This window comes from Gadus chalcogrammus, chromosome 23, assembly GCF_026213295.1.
Source record: "Gadus chalcogrammus isolate NIFS_2021 chromosome 23, NIFS_Gcha_1.0, whole genome shotgun sequence".
Classification (NCBI taxonomy): Eukaryota; Metazoa; Chordata; class Actinopteri; order Gadiformes; family Gadidae; genus Gadus; species Gadus chalcogrammus.
Window position 1 is genome coordinate 17,790,867 of NC_079434.1, and position 20,244 is coordinate 17,811,110.

The window sequence follows — 20,244 nt, forward strand, 5'->3', positions numbered from 1 at the left end:
AAGACATAAGGGGTAACACTGTCGTTTTTTTCAAATGAAACATAAGGGGTAACACTGTTGTTTTTTATTGGTCGTCATGAAAAAAAACATAAGGGGTAACACTGTCGTTTTTTTCAAATAAAACATAAGGGGTAACACTGTTGTTTTTTATTGGTCGTCATGAAAAAACACATAAGGGGTAACACTGTCGTTTTTAATTGGCCGTCATGAAAAAAACATAAGGGGTAAAACTGTCGTTTTTTATTGGTCGTTATGAAAAAAAACATAAGGGGTAACACTGTTGTTTTTTATTGGTCGTCATGACAAAAAAGATAAGGGGTAACACTTTTTTTATTTATTTGTCATCATGAAAAAAACATAAGGGGTAACACTGTTGTTTTTTATTGCTCGTAATGAAAAAAAACATAGGGGTAACACTGTCGTTTTTTTTCAAATGAAACATAATGGGTAACACTGTTGTTTTTTATTTGTCGTCATGAAAAAAAACATAAGGGGTAACACTGTTGTTTTTTATTGGTCGCCATGAAAAAAAACATAAGGGGTAACACTGTTGTTTTTTATTGGTCATCATGAAATAAAAACATAAGGGGTAACACTTTTTTTTTTTATTTGTCGTCATGAAAAAAAACATAAGGGGTAACACTGTTGTTTTTTATTGGTCGCCATGAATAAAAACATAAGGGGTAACACTGTCGTTTTTTTCAAATGAAACATAAGGGGTAACAATGTTGTTTTTTATTGGTCGCCATGAATAAAAACATAAGGGGTAACACTGTCGTTTTTTTCAAATGAAACATAAGGGGTAACAATGTTGTTTTTTATTGGTCGTCATGAAAAAAAACATAAGGGGTAACACTTTTTTTTTTAATTTGTCGTCATGAAAAAAACATAAGGGGTTACACTGTTGATTTTTATTGGTCGTAATGAAAAAAAACATAAGGGGTAACACTGTCATTTTTATTGGTCGTCATGAAAAAAAACATAAGGGGTAACACTGTCGTTTTTTATTTGTCGTCATGAAAAAAACATAAGGGGTAACACTGTTGTTTTTTATTGGTCGTCATGAAAAAAGACATAAGGGGTAACACTGTCGTTTTTTTCAAATGAAACATAAGGGGTAACACTGTTGTTTTTTATTGGTCGCCATGAAAAAAAAACATAAGGGGTAACACTGTCGTTTTTTATTGGTCGTCATGAAAAAAAACATAATGGGTAACACTGTTGTTTTTTATTGGTCGCCATGAAAAAAAACATAAGGGGTAACACTGTTGTTTTTTATTGGTCGTCATGAAAAAAAACATAAGGGGTAACACTGTCGTTTTTTTCAAAAAAACATAAGGGGTAACACTGTTGTTTTTTATTGGTCGTCATGAAAAAACACATAAGGGGTAACACTGTCGTTTTTAATTGGTCGTCATGAAAAAAACATGAGGGGTAACACTGTCGTTTTTTATTGGTCGTTATGAAAAAAAACATAAGGGGTAACACTGTTGTTTTTTATTGGTCGTCATGACAAAAAACATAAGGGGTAACACTTTTTTTATTTATTTGTCATCATGAAAAAAACATAAGGGGTAACACTGTTGTTTTTTATTGCTCGTAATGAAAAAAAACATAGGGGTAACACTGTCGTCTTTTTTCAAATGAAACATAAGGGGTAACACTGTTGTTTTTTATTTGTCGTCATGAAAAAAAACATAAGGGGTAACACTGTTGTTTTATATTGGTCGCCATGAAAAAAAACATAAGGGGTAACACTGTTGTTTTTTATTGGTCATCATGAAATAAAAACATAAGGGGTAACACTGTTGTTTTTAATTGGTCGTCATGAAAAAAAACATAAGGGGTAACACTGTTGTTTTTTATTGGTCGTGATGAAAAAAAACATAAGGGGTAACACTGTCGTTTTTTTCAAATAAAACATAAGGGGTAACACTGTTGTTTTTTATTGGTCGTCATAAAAAAACACATAAGGGGTAACACTGTCCTTTTTAATTGGTCGTCATGAAAAAAACATGAGGGGTAACACTGTCGTTTTTTATTGGTCGTTATGAAAAAAAACATAAGGGGTAACACTGTTGTTTTTTATTGGTCGTCATGACAAATAACATAAGGGGTAACACTTCTTTTATTTATTTGTCATCATGAAAAAAACATAAGGGGTAACACTGTTGTTTTTTATTGCTCGTAATGAAAAAAAACACAGGGGTAACACTGTCGTTTTTTTTCAAATGAAACATAAGGGGTAACACTGTTGTTTTTTATTTGTCGTCATGAAAAAAAACATAAGGGGTAACACTGTTGTTTTTTATTGGTCGCCATGAAAAAAAACATAAGGGGTAACACTGTTGTTTTTTATTGGTCATCATGAAATAAAAACATAAGGGGTAACACTGTTGTTTTAATTGGTCATCATGAAAAAAAACATAAGGGGTAACACTGTCGTTTTTTTCAAATAAAACATAAGGGGTAACACTGTTGTTTTTTATTTGTCGTCATGAAAAAAAACATAAGGGGTAACACTGTTGTTTTTTATTGTTCGCCATGAAAAAAAACATAAGGGGTAACACTGTAGTTTTTTCAAATGAAACATAAGGGGTAACAATGTTGTTTTTTATTGGTCGTCATGAAAAAAAACATAAGGGGTAACACTGTTGTTTTTTATTGGTCGTAATGAAAAAAAACATAAGGGGTAACACTGTAATTTTTATTGGTCGTCATGAAAAAAAACATAAGGGGTAACACTGTCGTTTTTTATTTGTCGTCATGAAAAAAACATAAGGGGTAACACTGTTCTTTTTTATTGGTCGCCATGAAAAAAAACATAAGGGGTAACACTGTTGTTTTTTATTGGTCGTCATGAAAAAAAACATAAGGGGTAACACTGTCGTTTTTTTCAAATAAAACATAAGGGGTAACACTGTTGTTTTTTATTGGTCGTCATAAAAAAACACATAGGGGGTAACACTGTCGTTTTTAATTGGTCGTCATGAAAAAAACATAAGGGGTAACACTGTCGTTTTTTATTGGTCGTCATGAAAAAAAACATAAGGGTAACACTGTTGTTTTTTATTGGTCGTCATGAAAAAAAACATAAGGGGGAAAAAAAAAAAAATTTATTGGTCGTCATGAAAAAAACATAAGGGGTAACACTGTTGTTTTTTTATTGGTCATCATGAAATAAAAACATAAGGGGTAACACTGTTGTTTTTTATTGGTCGTCATGAAAAAAAACATAAGGGGTAACACTGTCGTTTTTTTCAAATAAAACATAAGGGGTAACACTGTTGTTTTTTATTGGTCGTCATAAAAAAACACATAAGGGGTAACACTGTCGTTTTTAATTGGTCGTCATGAAAAAAACATAAGGGGTAACACTGTCGTTTTTTATTGGTCGTCATGAAAAAAAACATAAGGGGTAACACTGTTGTTTTTTATTGGTCGTCATGAAAAAAAACATAAGGCGGAACACTTTTTTTTTTTATTGGTCGTCATGAAAAAAACATAAGGGGTAACACTGTTGTTGTTTTATTGGTCATCATGAAATAAAAACATAAGGGGTAACACTGTTGTTTTTTATTGGTCGTCATGAAAAAAAACATAAGGGGTAACACTGTCGTTTTTTTCAAATAAAACATAAGGGGTAACACTGTTGTTTTTTATTGGTCGCCATGAAAAAAAACATAAGGGGTAACACTGTTGTTTTTTATTGGACATCATGAAATAAAAACATAATAGAATAGAAAGCCTTTTTATTGTCATTGCACGAGTCGTCTTTTGTTTTTTATTGGTCGTCATGAAAAAAAAACACAAGGGGTAACACTGTCGTTTTTTATTGGTCATCATGAAATAAAAACATAAGGGGTAACACTGTTGTTTTTAATTGGTCATCATGAAAAAAAACATAAGGGGTAACACTGTCGTTTTTTTCAAATAAAACATAAGGGGTAACACTGTTGTTTTTTATTTGTCGTCATGAAAAAAAACATAAGGGGTAACACTGTTGTTTTTTATTGTTCGCCATGAAAAAAAACATAAGGGGTAACACTGTAGTTTTTTCAAATGAAACATAGGGGGTAACAATGTTGTTTTTTATTGGTCGTCATGAAAAAAAACATAAGGGGTAACACTGTTGTTTTTTATTGGTCGTAATGAAAAAAAACATAAGGGGTAACACTGTAATTTTTATTGGTCGTCATGAAAAAAAACATAAGGGGTAACACTGTCGTTTTTTATTTGTCGTCATGAAAAAAACATAAGGGGTAACACTGTTCTTTTTATTGGTCGCCATGAAAAAAAACATAAGGGGTAACACTGTTGTTTTTTATTGGTCGTCATGAAAAAAAACATAAGGGGTAACACTGTCGTTTTTTTCAAATAAAACATAAGGGGTAACACTGTTGTTTTTTATTGGTCGTCATAAAAAAACACATAGGGGGTAACACTGTCGTTTTTAATTGGTCGTCATGAAAAAAACATAAGGGGTAACACTGTCGTTTTTTATTGGTCGTCATGAAAAAAAACATAAGGGTAACACTGTTGTTTTTTATTGGTCGTCATGAAAAAAAACATAAGGGGGAAAAAAAAAAAAATTTATTGGTCGTCATGAAAAAAACATAAGGGGTAACACTGTTGTTTTTTTATTGGTCATCATGAAATAAAAACATAAGGGGTAACACTGTTGTTTTTTATTGGTCGTCATGAAAAAAAACATAAGGGGTAACACTGTCGTTTTTTTCAAATAAAACATAAGGGGTAACACTGTTGTTTTTATTGGTCGTCATAAAAAAACACATAAGGGGTAACACTGTCGTTTTTAATTGGTCGTCATGAAAAAAACATAAGGGGTAACACTGTCGTTTTTTATTGGTCGTCATGAAAAAAAACATAAGGGGTAACACTGTTGTTTTTTATTGGTCGTCATGAAAAAAAACATAAGGCGGAACACTTTTTTTTTTATTGGTCGTCATGAAAAAAACATAAGGGGTAACACTGTTGTTGTTTTATTGGTCATCATGAAATAAAAACATAAGGGGTAACACTGTTGTTTTTTATTGGTCGTCATGAAAAAAAACATAAGGGGTAACACTGTCGTTTTTTTCAAATAAAACATAAGGGGTAACACTGTTGTTTTTTATTGGTCGCCATGAAAAAAAACATAAGGGGTAACACTGTTGTTTTTTATTGGACATCATGAAATAAAAACATAATAGAATAGAATAGAAAGCCTTTTTATTGTCATTGCACGAGTCGTCTTTTGTTTTTTATTGGTCGTCATGAAAAAAAAACACAAGGGGTAACACTGTCGTTTTTTATTGGTCGTCATGAAAAAAAAACATAAGGGGTAACACTGTTGTTTTTTATTGGTCGCCATGAAAAAAAACATAAGGGGTAACACTGTTGTTTTTTATTGGTCATCATGAAAAAAAACATAAGGGGTAACACTGTCGTTTTTTATGTGTCGTCATGAAAAAAACATAAGGGGTAACACTGTTGTTTTTTATTGGTCGTCATGAAAAAACACATAAGGGGTAACACTGTCGTTTTTAATTGGTCGTCATGAAAAAAACATAAGGGGTAACACTGTCGTTTTTTTCAAATAAAACATAAGGGGTAACACTGTTGTTTTTTATTGGTCGCCATGAAAAAAAACATAAGGGGTAACACTGTTGTTTTTTATTGGTCATCATGAAATAAAAACATAAGGGGTAACACTGTTGTTTTTTATTGGTCGTCATGAAAAAAAACATAAGGGGTAACACTGTTGTTTTTTTCAAATAAAACATAAGGGGTAACACTGTTGTTTTTTATTGGTCGCCATGAAAAAAAACATAAGGGGTAACACTGTTGTTTTTTATTGGACATCATGAAATAAAAACATAATAGAATAGAATAGAAAGCCTTTTTATTGTCATTGCACGAGTCGTCTTTTGTTTTTTATTGGTCGTCATGAAAAAAAAACACAAGGGGTAACACTGTCGTTTTTTATTGGTCGTCATGAAAAAAAACATAAGGGGTAACACTGTTGTTTTTTATTGGTCGCCATGAAAAAAAACATAAGGGGTAACACTGTTGTTTTTTATTGGTCATCATGAAAAAAAACATAAGGGGTAACACTGTCGTTTTTTATGTGTCGTCATGAAAAAAACATAAGGGGTAACACTGTTGTTTTTTTTTGGTCGTCATGAAAAAACACATAAGGGGTAACACTGTCGTTTTTAATTGGTCGTCATGAAAAAAACATAAGGGGTAACACTGTCGTTTTTTTCAAATAAAACATAAGGGGTAACACTGTCGTTTTTTATTGGTCGTCATGAAAAAAAACATAAGGGTAACACTGTTGTTTTTTATTGGTCGTCATGAAAAAAAACATAAGGGGGAAAAAAAAAAAAATTTATTGGTCGTCATGAAAAAAACATAAGGGGTAACACTGTTGTTTTTTTATTGGTCATCATGAAATAAAAACATAAGGGGTAACACTGTTGTTTTTTATTGGTCGTCATGAAAAAAAACATAAGGGGTAACACTGTCGTTTTTTTCAAATAAAACATAAGGGGTAACACTGTTGTTTTTTATTGGTCGTCATAAAAAAACACATAAGGGGTAACACTGTCGTTTTTAATTGGTCGTCATGAAAAAAACATAAGGGGTAACACTGTCGTTTTTTATTGGTCGTCATGAAAAAAAACATAAGGGGTAACACTGTTGTTTTTTATTGGTCGTCATGAAAAAAAACATAAGGCGGAACACTTTTTTTTTTTATTGGTCGTCATGAAAAAAACATAAGGGGTAACACTGTTGTTGTTTTATTGGTCATCATGAAATAAAAACATAAGGGGTAACACTGTTGTTTTTTATTGGTCGTCATGAAAAAAAACATAAGGGGTAACACTGTCGTTTTTTTCAAATAAAACATAAGGGGTAACACTGTTGTTTTTTATTGGTCGCCATGAAAAAAAACATAAGGGGTAACACTGTTGTTTTTTATTGGACATCATGAAATAAAAACATAATAGAATAGAATAGAAAGCCTTTTTATTGTCATTGCACGAGTCGTCTTTTGTTTTTTATTGGTCGTCATGAAAAAAAAACACAAGGGGTAACACTGTCGTTTTTTATTGGTCGTCATGAAAAAAAACATAAGGGGTAACACTGTTGTTTTTTATTGGTCGCCATGAAAAAAAACATAAGGGGTAACACTGTTGTTTTTTATTGGTCATCATGAAAAAAAACATAAGGGGTAACACTGTCGTTTTTTATGTGTCGTCATGAAAAAAACATAAGGGGTAACACTGTTGTTTTTATTGGTCGTCATGAAAAAAACACATAAGGGGTAACACTGTCGTTTTTAATTGGTCGTCATGAAAAAAACATAAGGGGTAACACTGTCGTTTTTTCAAATAAAACATAAGGGGTAACACTGTTGTTTTTTATTGGTCGCCATGAAAAAAAACATAAGGGGTAACACTGTTGTTTTTTATTGGTCATCATGAAATAAAAACATAAGGGGTAACACTGTTGTTTTTTATTGGTCGTCATGAAAAAAAACATAAGGGGTAACACTGTCGTTTTTTTCAAATAAAACATAAGGGGTAACACTGTTGTTTTTTATTGGTCGCCATGAAAAAAAACATAAGGGGTAACACTGTTGTTTTTTATTGGACATCATGAAATAAAAACATAATAGAATAGAATAGAAAGCCTTTTTATTGTCATTGCACGAGTCGTCTTTTGTTTTTTATTGGTCGTCATGAAAAAAAAACACAAGGGGTAACACTGTCGTTTTTTATTGGTCGTCATGAAAAAAAACATAAGGGGTAACACTGTTGTTTTTTATTGGTCGCCATGAAAAAAAACATAAGGGGTAACACTGTTGTTTTTTATTGGTCATCATGAAAAAAAACATAAGGGGTAACACTGTCGTTTTTTATGTGTCGTCATGAAAAAAACATAAGGGGTAACACTGTTGTTTTTTATTGGTCGTCATGAAAAAACACATAAGGGGTAACACTGTCGTTTTTAATTGGTCGTCATGAAAAAAACATAAGGGGTAACACTGTCGTTTTTTTCAAATAAAACATAAGGGGTAACACTGTTGTTTTTTATTGGTCGCCATGAAAAAAAACATAAGGGGTAACACTGTTGTTTTTTATTGGACATCATGAAATAAAAACATAATAGAATAGAATAGAAAGCCTTTTTATTGTCATTGCACGAATCAAGTACAACGACATTTTTAGTAAGCTTTCCCAATTGGTGCATTCGAGAAAATAAATAAATATATAAATAGAACAAGAACAACAGTATACCAAATAGAAATGTAAATAATGTAAAATAAATAATAAAGTAAAATAAAGTAAAGTACAATACAGCAGTGGGAGGTTAGGGGGTCTGTCAGTCGGGGTCAGTACATGTGTGTGTTCAGGGTGGATACAGCTTTAGGGAAGAAGCTGTCTCTGAACCGTGAAGACCTGGTTCTGATGGACCTATAGCGCCTGCCAGAGGGCATCAGGTCGAACAGGTGAAAGCCAGGGTGGGAGCTGTCCTTTGTGATTCTCTCCGCTCTGCTTAGGCAGCGGGAGATGTATATGTCCTTCAGGGAGGGGAGGGGGCAGCCAGTGATCCTCTGTGCGGTGTTTACCACTCCTTGGAGTTTCTTCCGCTCTGCCTCAGTGCACTGTGAAAACCACACTGAGATACAGAACGTCAGAAGACTCTCGATGGTGGAGCGGTAGAAGGTCACCAGCAGCTTCTCTCCCACGTTGTTCCTCCTGAGCACCCAAGGGGTAACACTGTCGTTTTTTTCAAATAAAACATAAGGGGTAACACTGTTGTTTTTTATTGGTCGTCATGAAAAAAAAAAAAGGGGGCACACTGTTGTCTTTGTCAAATAAAATATAATGGGTAACACAGTCGTAATTTATTGGTCGTCATGAAATAAAACATATTTGAAAATAAATAAATAATTGTCCTTGTCAAATAAAATATAAGGGGTATATATATATACATATATAATCATGGAAAAAAACATAAGGGGTAACACTGTCGTTTTTATCAAACGAAACGTAAAGGGTAACACTGTATAGAATAGAATAGAAACACACACACACACACACACACACACACACACACACACACACACACACACACACACACACCAATCAGATGGATCCGACCGGGATTTCCGTTGCGATGGGTTTCCTCCATCAGCGATTTATACAATAAACAAATTATGTAAAACAAAACCCATCTTTCATCTTAAAATAATAGTATGCAAATATGTTGAATAGGCCTCCATCTTTGTTATACTTTTAAAATGTTCCTATATAGCCTATTTTATAGCTTGATATTTTAAAACAGGAATGCGAAATGCGAAATGCATCCTGGGATACGGTCCCAATCCACACCATGGACATATTGGCGCGTATTGGGCTAGCGGCTAGCCCCACCAGGAAGAAAAATAATCTCCGTTCACTTCAACAGAGAAACACTCTGAGCATACGCATTTCAATGTTTGAAGTCCAATACACATTGCATTGGGCTCGTGGGGCTAGAGCCCCTCTTGCACCTCCAGACGAACTCAGCCGGAAGAAGCAAGCCAGGGTCGACTAAAAATTAAATAAAAGCGCCGAACTTGTTATTTGATAGTACTTTCTGGGGAGCTTCTTTTTTGTAAATATATATACAAAAATAGATATATTCTATTTTTTGTATATATATATTTTTTTAGTTAGATTTTCTCAAACAGCAGTTTCAAGTACGGGTAGCATAGAACTAACGTTAGCCAAGTGGGGGCTCCATGATTGCTAAATCTAACGAGAGAGGTAAAATTGCCATTAAGGAAGGAAAGCATAGTATGCTTTGCGACTGTGCTTCGCAGTATGCCTTGCGAAACCCAGTACGCCTTTCAAAACACCTCGTGATTGGTCGATGAAAAGCTACCAGGAACGCCTAATGGGCGTTCTTGTGTCATGACGGAAACGCCCAAGCCTGCAGCTGACCCTTCTCGTTTGTTATGACTGATCACAATAAAGTATACTGGTATTATTCCTAGACCTCTGGTATTGATCATCTAAAGTAGTATTCCCAGACCGCCGGTATTGATCTTCTCAAGTATATTGATAGTATTCCTAGACCGCTGCTATTGATCCAAGTATACTGGTAATATTCCAATCCTAGACTGCTTGTATTGATCTACTAGTATACTGGTAGTATTCCCAAACCGCTGGTATTGAACCAAGTATACTGGTAGTATTCCTGGACTGCTGGTATTGATCTACTTAAATATACTGGTAGTATTCCAAGAATGCTGGTGTTGATCTACAACCATCATTGGTTTTTGGTATCCTTTACTTTGTGTTCATATTACTTTAAATAGCTTCTATGATGAGCATCTAGGGTTGAGTCAGAGTGGAAAGACCTTGTTGGTGGGGAGTGCCTCCTCTCCATGCTGTAGTTGACCTGTTCGTCGTGAACCTTAATGTAATGAGCACTCATCAACTCCTTCCACACACACACACACACACACACACACACACTTAGTGATAAAGAACAGAAGTCATGCAATAAACCTTATGGTTGCTGCCCCCAAAGCAGACACTGGGCTGGTTTTTTTGAAACTTTATTCACATGTCAGATATATCGTCTACGCTCTAAACACGGCAGAGAAATATATTAATAACCCTCAATGTAGGAAAGAAAAGCTAAAACGAGCGGAGCTGGGAAGCCTCCGAATTAAAAGAGAATGTACATTCACCGTTACCAGCAGGGAGGCCAGCAGGACATGAACAACACGTACAAAGACAAATCAAAAGGTGCTCCTCAGTGAGGTCAAGAAGCTGAACAAGGACTAAAACACACATAGGTTCAACCGACAGGGGGTTCAGAATGCAGCATATAGTCGGCGACCGGGTGCTCGTCACGGAGACCACTGGCAGGCGTAGAAAGCGTCGCACAAAAAAACAAGCGAGAGGACCACTAGCGATCAGATCGTCTTTGAGGAGCTCCTCCCAGCTGCCCGACACGTGTGTGTCTCTGGGGTAATGCTGGTGGCCGGTCTCGTGGAAAAACAAAGTCCTCATGAGGAAGGAGAGACGCTCCCTCCCAACCAACACCTCTTCATAACGTCTGAGAGGTTCTCCACATGTCCTCTCCGTCTGAGGCCTTCTTCCACATCTGTCCTCTCTTCATAACGTCTGAGAGGACTCTGCACATCTGTCCTCTCTTCATAACGTCTGAGAGGACTCTCAACATCTGTCCTCTCTTCATAACGTCTGAGGACTCTGCACATCTGTCCTCTCTTCATAACGTCTGAGGACTCTGCACATCTGTCCTCTCTTCATAACGTCTGAGAGGACTCTGCACATCTGTCCTCTCTTCATAACGTCTGAGAGGACTCTCAACATCTGTCCTCTCTTCATAACGTCTGAGAGGACTCTCAACAGCTGTCCTCTCTTCATAACATCTGTCCACTTCATAACGTCAAAGAGGACTCTCCACATCTGTCGTCTTCATAACGTCTGAGGTTTTCTCCTTATCGTGTCCTCATGGGTAGAGGGTATTGGGCAGGGGGCATGGGGTGGAGGGTATGGGGGTAGAGGGGATGGGGACTGGAGGAGGCTGTGTAGAACAAGATGATAAAAAAAAAAAGGGATAGATTTAAAAAATAAAAGCGGGGGAGGGGAGGTGGCGCTCCTTTGGTGGGGGTTAGACACACAGAGCTCTGGGGAACCTGGAGGAAGAAGAAGAGAAGAACAATCAGAACCTCAAAGTACTACAGACTTTTATATCTGGGACAACAGATGAAGTATGAAGACAAGTGATGGAGTCATGTGATGGGAGCATGAAGACATGTGATGGAGTCATGTGATGGGAGTATGAAGACATGTGATGGAGTCATGTGATGGGAGAATGAAGTCATGTGACGGAGTCATGTGATGGGAGTATGAAGACATGTGACGGGGTCATGTGATGGGAGCATGAAGACATGTGATGGAGTCATGTGATGGGAGCATGAAGACATGTGATGGAGTCATGTGATGGGAGCATGAAGACATGTGATGGAGTCATGTGATGGGAGCATGAAGACATGTGACGGGGTCATGTGACGGGGTCATGTGACGGGGTCATGTGACGGCCGCTGTCCGTACCGGTCCTCGGCGAATCCGTCCATCTCCTCCTCGTCCTCCAGCTCCATGTCCAGCTCGTTGTCTTGGCTGTCCCGCCCGTACCCGCTGAGCACACTGTTGCTACGGAAACACAACAGTCAGCACACAGGGTCTCTCTCTCTCTCTCCGGGTCCCCCCGACCCCCCCGCCCCTGCCCCTGCCCCCACCCCGCCCCGCTGAGGTCATGAGGTCACGTACCTGACGGAGCGGCAGGTGAGGAAGACGATTCTCTTCAGCTTCTTGTTGTAGAAGAAGTAGTTGAAGGACCAGAGACTTCCCTCCTCGCCAAACGGGTCAGAGTCCAGGTCGGGGTTATAGCTGTCAGGACACACGGACGCAGACCCAAACAATCAGCACTGTTTGGTGCTTTTGTATTCTGCGCTCGACTCCTCGCTTGTACGTCTGTGTTGTGCTTTTCCACGGCTGGTCCGGTGTTTGTTGGATAGTCTTTTAGGTTCTGTTCAACTGAAGTGCTAGTCTACTCCAGTTCTATTCGACCATACTTTACCCTAGTACATACTAGGGATGCACCGAATATTCGGCCACCGAACATCTTCGGCCGAAAATGGCCCAAAACATAATGTTCGGTTTCGGCCGAAGGAGTAAAAAGGCCGAAAATAATACACAAAACTTTTTTTTTTTAATTAAAAAAAAGTTTTACTCATTTATTATTATTGTTCTTAGATTCTTGCTATAATGTCTGCTGGAACGTTAGAAAACGTTCAGTATTAAATAAATATTTTGTATCAAATTTGTAAAAAATTTTTTTATAGAAAAGCAAGACAAAAAAGTTTATAAAGGACATTTAATTGTTTGATTTATGCAATGGTGAAAAATTAAAGCAAAACATTAAAAGCCACATTCGGTATTCGGTTTCGGCCTTCGGCCAACTGTTTCAGTATATTCGGTTTCGGCCAAGAGTTTTCATTTCGGTGCATCCCTGCTACATACCTGGAGATGGTCTCCTACCTGTATATATCACAGCCTTACGGTGCGACCACACCAAACGCGTTACTCGCGTTGGATAACGCGAGTAACGCGCCTAAGCTGACGCTTGATCATTGTGGGGTGGTTACTCGGTTCAACGCTTCCAATGAGTCAACGCGCCAACGCAGCTAGATGAGTCCATGTCCATGCAAGTGAACGGAGCGTTCCCTCTTAGTCATAACTATCAAACCAAACAGCCTTCACATTCACCGAGCGAACATTATGAAAGTAAAATGCACATTTCTCGCTAAAAATGTTTCCATAAACGCATTTAATGGCGTAACTATGTTACTAATTCCACCCAGAATAAAGATAGTTGTCGGCCGTGGCTGCGCTGGAGTCCGAGGTAGGAACCCCAAACGCCGCCGTGTTTGGGTGATAGAGTTTAGATCGGGTTAGATTAAACAATCTCTGATATAAATAACAATAATCGGGTTAAATAACTTCACATGGTGTGTCTGGTGTGTTTCCAGCATTCGTAGTGTTGATCAGCAGAGAAATAGTCCGCCAAGACGTTGAGGTTGCTTAGCATCCAGACACTCAGTCCATGCAACGGAGCGTTCCCTCTTCGTCATAACTATCAAACCAAACATCCTTCACATTCACAGAGCGAACATTATGAAAGTAAAATGCACATTTCTCGCTAAAAATGTTTCCATAAACGCATTTAATGGCGTAACTATGTCACTATTTCCACCCAGAATAAAGATAGTTGTCGGCCGTGGCTGCGCTGGAGTCCGAGGTAGGAAACCCAAACGCCGCCGTGTTTGGGTGAAGAGTTTAGAATAGAATAGAATAGAATATAATAGACTTTATTTGTCATTGTGCATTGGATACACAACGAAATTTGTTTGTGCAACCACTAACAAAAGTGCAGTTGTGCTGGGTGGAGGGTAGGAGTGTAGTGTGATTATTAAGTTCTGTGATGGCCCTGGGGATGAAACTGTTCTGCAGTCTGGAGGTGCGGGCTGTAGTGGCCCGGTAGCGCCTGCCAGAGGGTAGCAGGGTGAAGATCGGGTTAGATTAAATAATCTTTGATATAAATAACAATAATCGGGTTAAATAACTTCACATGGTGTGTCTGGTGTGTTTCCAGCATTCGTAGTGTTGATCAGCAGAGAAATAGTCCACCAAGACATTGAGGTTGCTTAGCATCCAGAGACTCTGTCCATGCAAGTGAACGGAGCGTTCCCTCTTCGTCATAACTATCAAACCAAACATCCTTCACATTCACCGAGCGAACATTATGAAAGTAAAATGCACATTTCTCGCTAAAAATGTTTCCATAAACGCATTTAATAGCGTAACTATGTTACTATTTCCACCCAGAATAAAGAAAGATGTCGGCCGTATGCTTCTGTCCAAGCTCACTACTCTCTGCCAGTGACGTCGGGTCAAGCTCAACGCTGATTGGCTATCGCGGCCAAGCGTCACGCGTTGGAGCGTTGAAAGTTCAGATTTCTGAACTCCGGGCGTTGGCGCGTTGGGCGCGTTACTGCGTTTACGTGCGTAATTACGTGCGTCTGACGCGCCTAACGCCCCTAACGCGACGCTTCATCGCATGTAACGCGTCTACGCGCCTATACCAATGGTTCCCTATGCAAAAATGCCGAATTTTGACGCCCCTAACGCGAGTAACGTGTTTGGTGTGGCCGTACCGTTACAGGTGCGTCTCCTACCTGTATATATCACAGCCCTACAGGTGTGTCTCCTACCTGTATAGATCACAGGCCTGGAGGCGGTCTCCTACCTGTATATATCACAGCCCTACAGGTGTGTCTCCTACCTGTATATATATATCACAGCCCTGGAGGCGGTCTCCTACCTGTATATATCACAGCCCTGCAGAGGTGTCTCCTACCAGTATATATCACAGCCCTACAGGTGTGTCTCCTACCTGTATATATCACAGCCCTACAGGTGTGTCTCCTACCTGTATATATCTCAGCCCAGGAGGCGGTCTCCTACCTGGATACATCACAGCCCTACAGGTGTGTCTCCTACCTGTATATATCACAGCCCTACAGGTGTGTCTCCTACCTGTATATATCACAGCCCTACAGGTGTGTCACCTACCTGTATATATCTCAGCCCAGGAGGCGGTCTCCTACCTGGATACATCACAGCCCTACAGGTGTGTCTCCTACCTGTATATATCACAGCCCTGCAGGTTGATCTCCTGGTCGATGGTGTTCCAGACCTCGGGTCCCAGGGAGTTGAACTCCTCACCCACGGCAGAGAACATGCTGCTGTTCACGGCGTTCGCCACCTGGGGGAGGAAAACACACATTCAGACGCATGCAGGAAACATGACCAAAGCACTTAAGGAGTCTTTAAAAAAAACGTTCTGGGACTTGAGTAGCGCAGGGCAAGGTAGCTGCGTGTTAATGTTTCTGTCGATTCTACATAGCAGGCTATATGTGCAGGCTTTATGCATGTGCATGCGTGTGCGTGTCTGTGCAGGCTCTATGTAGGTGTGTGTAGTCTATGTAGGTGTGTGTGTGTGTGTGCGCGTGTTCTGACCCAGTTGAGGCTGGGCTCGCGGCTGAACTCGTGTGAGCGGGCGGTGCTGAAATCGTAGTCGGGCTTGAAGGACTCGTTGAGGGTGGTGATGAGGTAGAACAGAGTCTTCCTGCAACACTTGTCACTAAGGTGGTCCTCGCCCTCCTCACTGCTCTTCCCCAGCCTGGAGGGAGAGAGACGGAGAGAGAGTGAGACAGACAGAGAGACAGACAGAGAGAGAGATAGGGAGAGAGACAGAGACAGGGAGACAGACAGAGAGAGAGACCGAGAGACAGACAGAGAGAGAGACAGGGAGAGAGACAGGGAGAGAGACAGAGAGAGAGATACAGAGATAGGGAGAGAGAGACTTTGACTGAGAACATACAATTGGAACCATAAAGATACAATAAACCCAGTGTGGAAGGTACCAGACCTAAGTTCTAGGACTAATTCAAAAGGTGAACAGAGATGTGGGCGTTCGGTTATGAGGGTGCTGCCCTCAGTGCTGAGGGGGTGTCATGTTTCTAGGGTGCAGTTCTCCCTTCGCTGGGGTGCTATGGGGGTTTCTAGGGTGCAGTATTCGTGGTTGGACGAGTTATGTTGTGAGGGTGTGAGGGTACGTGGTGGGGTGTCATCAGTGTTTCCCCCAGAACTGTATGGTTAACAACAAGAGGGCCCCGCCTTGACTACCAATGTATGAAAAAAATAAATAAATAAAAATATATAGATATATATATAGATATAGATATATATATACATATACACATTAAAAAAAATAATATATATATAATTTTTTTATTAAACATATCTTTTAAATTATTATGCATTAACAAAGTAGAAAACTCTCGTAGGGAAAGAAAACATACTTCCATCAGGTATATAAAGATAATGCATCAGTAATACTGTTCCCAACAATGGTCGTGCCATGAAGCTTCTTGAATGGAAATGAAGCGGCAGTACTCACTGAGAGGGGCTGGTGGCGCAGGTGGACTGTGGGGGGGACAAGGCCTCCAAGACGTGGGGCTCCCCCTCCTGACAGAACTGTTTGAACATGTGCTTGTCGTCTCCCGCCATCTTACAGGAGTAGCTCTCGATCCTGGAGAGAGAGAGAGAGAGAGAGAGAGAGAGAGAGAGAGAGAGAGAGAGAGAGAGAGAGAGAGAGAGAGAGAGAGAGAGAGAGAGAGAGAGAGAGAGAGAGAGAGAGAGAGAGAGAGAGAGAGAGAGAGAGAGAGAGAGAGAGAGAGAGAGAGAGAGAGAGAGAGAGAGAGAGAGAGAGAGAGAGAGAGAGAGAGACAGAGAGACAGAGAGACAGAGAGACATTATGTTATACAGGTTTAGGGATTCTGGCATTAGTATCAACAACAAAACACAATACGCAACGTTTGCAGATTTGATATCCGTCGTCATGACATGACACAACCACCGGGTCATTCTTTGTGTATCCAAAATAATCCCACACTGACGACTACAGGTGCCTTTAAATTGGATACAGAGCTTCCCTGCTTTGTCCTCCAGCCATTGTTTAGCTAATGTAGCGTAGCCCCCTTCGAACCCAGATGGCACTCTGGGGACAGCATGTGTCGCACAGCATTCTAAGCTGCTACTGCATCGCTGTAGCTTTGTTTTGGTTCCCTCGGCAGCTTGCAGGTTGCACTGGCAATTTGTTGTTTCTGTGCAATCAATTTTATAACTAGTCAGCGCTATGTGCTGTTTTTTTCCATCTTGCACTTGGATTGAACTTTCTCTTTTAAATGTATGACTTAATGATCTTTCAATAAGTATAAATGATATCATTATTGCATTAATTAAAACACTCTGAATAGCCTTGCTCTGTGCAATAAACATCTACCTTGTCAAATAATAGACCAACAAGTTTGAGCGTCATCACTGTACTGTCGGCGACCCGTTGGCCTGATTGATCACAGCATGGGCCGCACAGCATTCTAAGCTGGTGCATCGCTGTTGTAGCTTTATTTTGGTTCTGTCTGCAGCTCGCAGGTTGCGTAACTTTCTTGTTTGTCTAGGTATCCTCAGTGTGCAACCATTGCTCATGGAAAAAGCGATGTACCAATGTTCCTATTTTGAGAGTGCGACCAGAAGCACTCCGTGCAGCTAAGCCTTTAAGGTTACCAAACTGACATTTTAATAGCACTGTTCAGAGTGCAATCCTCTAATCGCTGTACCCCTATCAGAACCACCCAGAGACCAGACACCCAGTGTGGAGGTTGCAGTTAAAATACCCCCTAACCCCCCCTCCCCTTGGACCTGTCAGCAGCCTCTGCTGTATTATTTACACGCGTTTGTGTTTCTGTTGGTGTGTGATTGTGTGTCCTGGACTCCTTATAGCCGGCGTGGTGTCAAAGGACACTGGGTCACCACACCGGGGCACATGATGTGTCTAGCGGTTGGCCGTCGGCATGCCAACACACCCCGTCTCGGTATGTAACCATGGCAACCTAACGTGACATACCTAAGGTGATATAACTTCACTACGCCTCACCCGTTGAGGGGGGGGGGGGCTGGTGTTTACAGCGGCTCCTAAATTCAATACCCTGCCCTGCCTCCATGTTGTGTAACCTACCACTGACGGGTTATCAGAAGGAGAGACGTGGCCTGGTTTCCCCTGGTTCAGGGTTTCACTTTCAAGCCTCCGACTAACCAGAAATACCTACATTTTCTCATTACACTCCTCTTTACCCTGTAGTACTGATGTTGTAATGACGGTGTACTTCTTTGCATTTATTTAGCGCTTATCTAACCAGTGACCACTCTGCACACATTCACACACTGACGGCGGTGTCGACCATGCAAGGCAACAGCCAGCTCATCGGGAGAGGTTAGGGTGAGGTGTCTTTTCTTATGGACACCCATCTAGAAGACAGGGATCGAACTAGCAACCTTCCGGTTACCAGCCAACGCTTTTTATCTCCTTAGCCACCTGCCGTGTACTCTGCAGAACTGACAGTGTGCTCTGCAGAACTGACGTGTACTCTGCAGAACTGACGTGTACTCTGCAGAACTGACGTGTACTCTGCAGAACTGACGTGTACTCTGCAGAACTGACGTGTACTCTGCAGAACTGACGTGTACTCTGCAGAACTGACAGTGTACTCTGCAGAACTGACGTGTACTCTGCAGAACTGACAATGTAATTCTGGTGTAATGATATTGATAGTACTACACTACAACGTTGCCTACACACATAATTGACTTTGTTTGCTCACAATCCGAGGAATCAGGCCACGTTTTCTAAATATAGTAACATGTGCAAATCAAGGACAGAATAAGGCTTCCTACAGCATCATATACTTGACTACGGTATAGTAAAGTGTTTCAATAATGGACGGCACATTGGCCAAGTATTATTCAGGCTATTTAAACTTGAGTAAACACATTTTTGGAGACCTTTAATGGAGTACTTGTCCCGTCGTTGGTGTTTGACATGTCTGTTTGGGACATGTCGGAGCATGTTCATGTGTGTGTGCGTTTGCCGTTAGGTGAGGTGAGGTGAGGTTTACCTCCCGAGGATGCGAGAGTCTCCCGTCTCCACGCACAGCTGGGAGCTCAGTGCCTCGAAGCTCGAGTTCTCCAGAAGTTTCATCTTCTCGTCTTGGTCTCTTCTGTCAACAAAGAAACACGCAATAAGTTACCTAGAACCACTTCGGGACTGACTGGATATCGACAACAACTTGAAAAATAACCCGGAAAAACAACCCTACACATCTTTACTAACATTAGATATCATATGATAGATACCGGTGGTCGTGGCGTAGCGCTCACTGATCCGATACAAACACTGTATCGGATCAGTGTGAGCAGCGGTACGCCACGACCACCGGGCCGCAGCGCCCCTAGAGGCTGCGGGTCGCCACGACCACCCCTCCTCACCCCTCCCCGGGTGATCCGCTGCCCTTCCCCCACTCTGACCCAATCCTGTCCCTTCGTCTTCCTGGTTCAGTGTATTTACTTTCAGAAAACACGTTAAAACTCACCAATTTATGAACCCAGTAGGGACAAAACAGTGAGTGCACCTGGCCGTCGTCGAGTAATCCGTCTGGGGGTTCAGGAAGAGCGATTTCCGCTCTGTTTACAGGCTAGTCGTTAGCTTCTAATGCTAGGTTAATTTAATTCGCAGCTGAACTTAAACATGTCTTTAAAACACTCGGTCGAGAGTGATTTATCCTGGTACTGTTTAACGGTATACAACAGCTACTAGTCCCGATTAAACGCGTCGTTGAGTTACAGTCCCGGGCGGTGAGGAGTCCGTGGGGTCGGCTCTGCAGCGGCATCCCTTCCTTTAAGTACCGGAGCTCTGGTGGACCGAGGTGCTTGACCACGACCCGATCTAAAACGAAAACTACTGAACTACCTGACCTGCGATACAAGAACGTCGATGGTGGTTTGGTCAAAAGCTTGTGAAGAAACCGCTCAGTCCGACCAAAACAACAGCTCGACAACGTCTGTGTACAAGGAAGCCCCGCCTATTGGTATATAAACCCCCCTAGTCACGGGGCACGCCCACACGCCTGTGAGTGGCTATCGGGCTTGTTCGTTTATACGATACTGATGTGATTGGCTGGAGGGGTTG

The 20,244-nt window shown here is 40.4% G+C and overlaps 1 protein-coding gene across 4 annotated transcripts; it reads right to left on the reverse strand.

Moving 5' to 3' along the window:
• Window positions 1-10,586: 10,586 nt before the first annotated feature.
• On the reverse strand, window positions 10,587-20,140 carry maf1b (MAF1 homolog, negative regulator of RNA polymerase III b). 4 transcript variants are annotated; one of them, XM_056584604.1, is made up of 8 exons: window positions 19,649-20,140; window positions 19,175-19,273; window positions 16,621-16,752; window positions 15,678-15,840; window positions 15,302-15,423; window positions 12,366-12,485; window positions 12,150-12,248; window positions 10,587-11,731 (listed from the first exon to the last, which is right to left on the reverse strand). In XM_056584604.1, exons 2-8 carry the CDS (start codon window positions 19,255-19,257, stop codon window positions 11,707-11,709), a joined length of 744 nt encoding a protein of 247 aa, XP_056440579.1. In that variant the 5' UTR covers window positions 19,258-19,273; window positions 19,649-20,140; the 3' UTR covers window positions 10,587-11,706. The 4 variants fall into 4 exon arrangements, with proteins under 4 accessions (XP_056440579.1, XP_056440581.1, XP_056440577.1 ...); XM_056584606.1 differs by having other exon boundaries at window positions 12,150-12,242; window positions 19,175-19,276; XM_056584602.1 differs by having other exon boundaries at window positions 19,175-19,276; window positions 19,649-20,139.
• Between the last annotated feature and the right edge of the window lie 104 nt (window positions 20,141-20,244).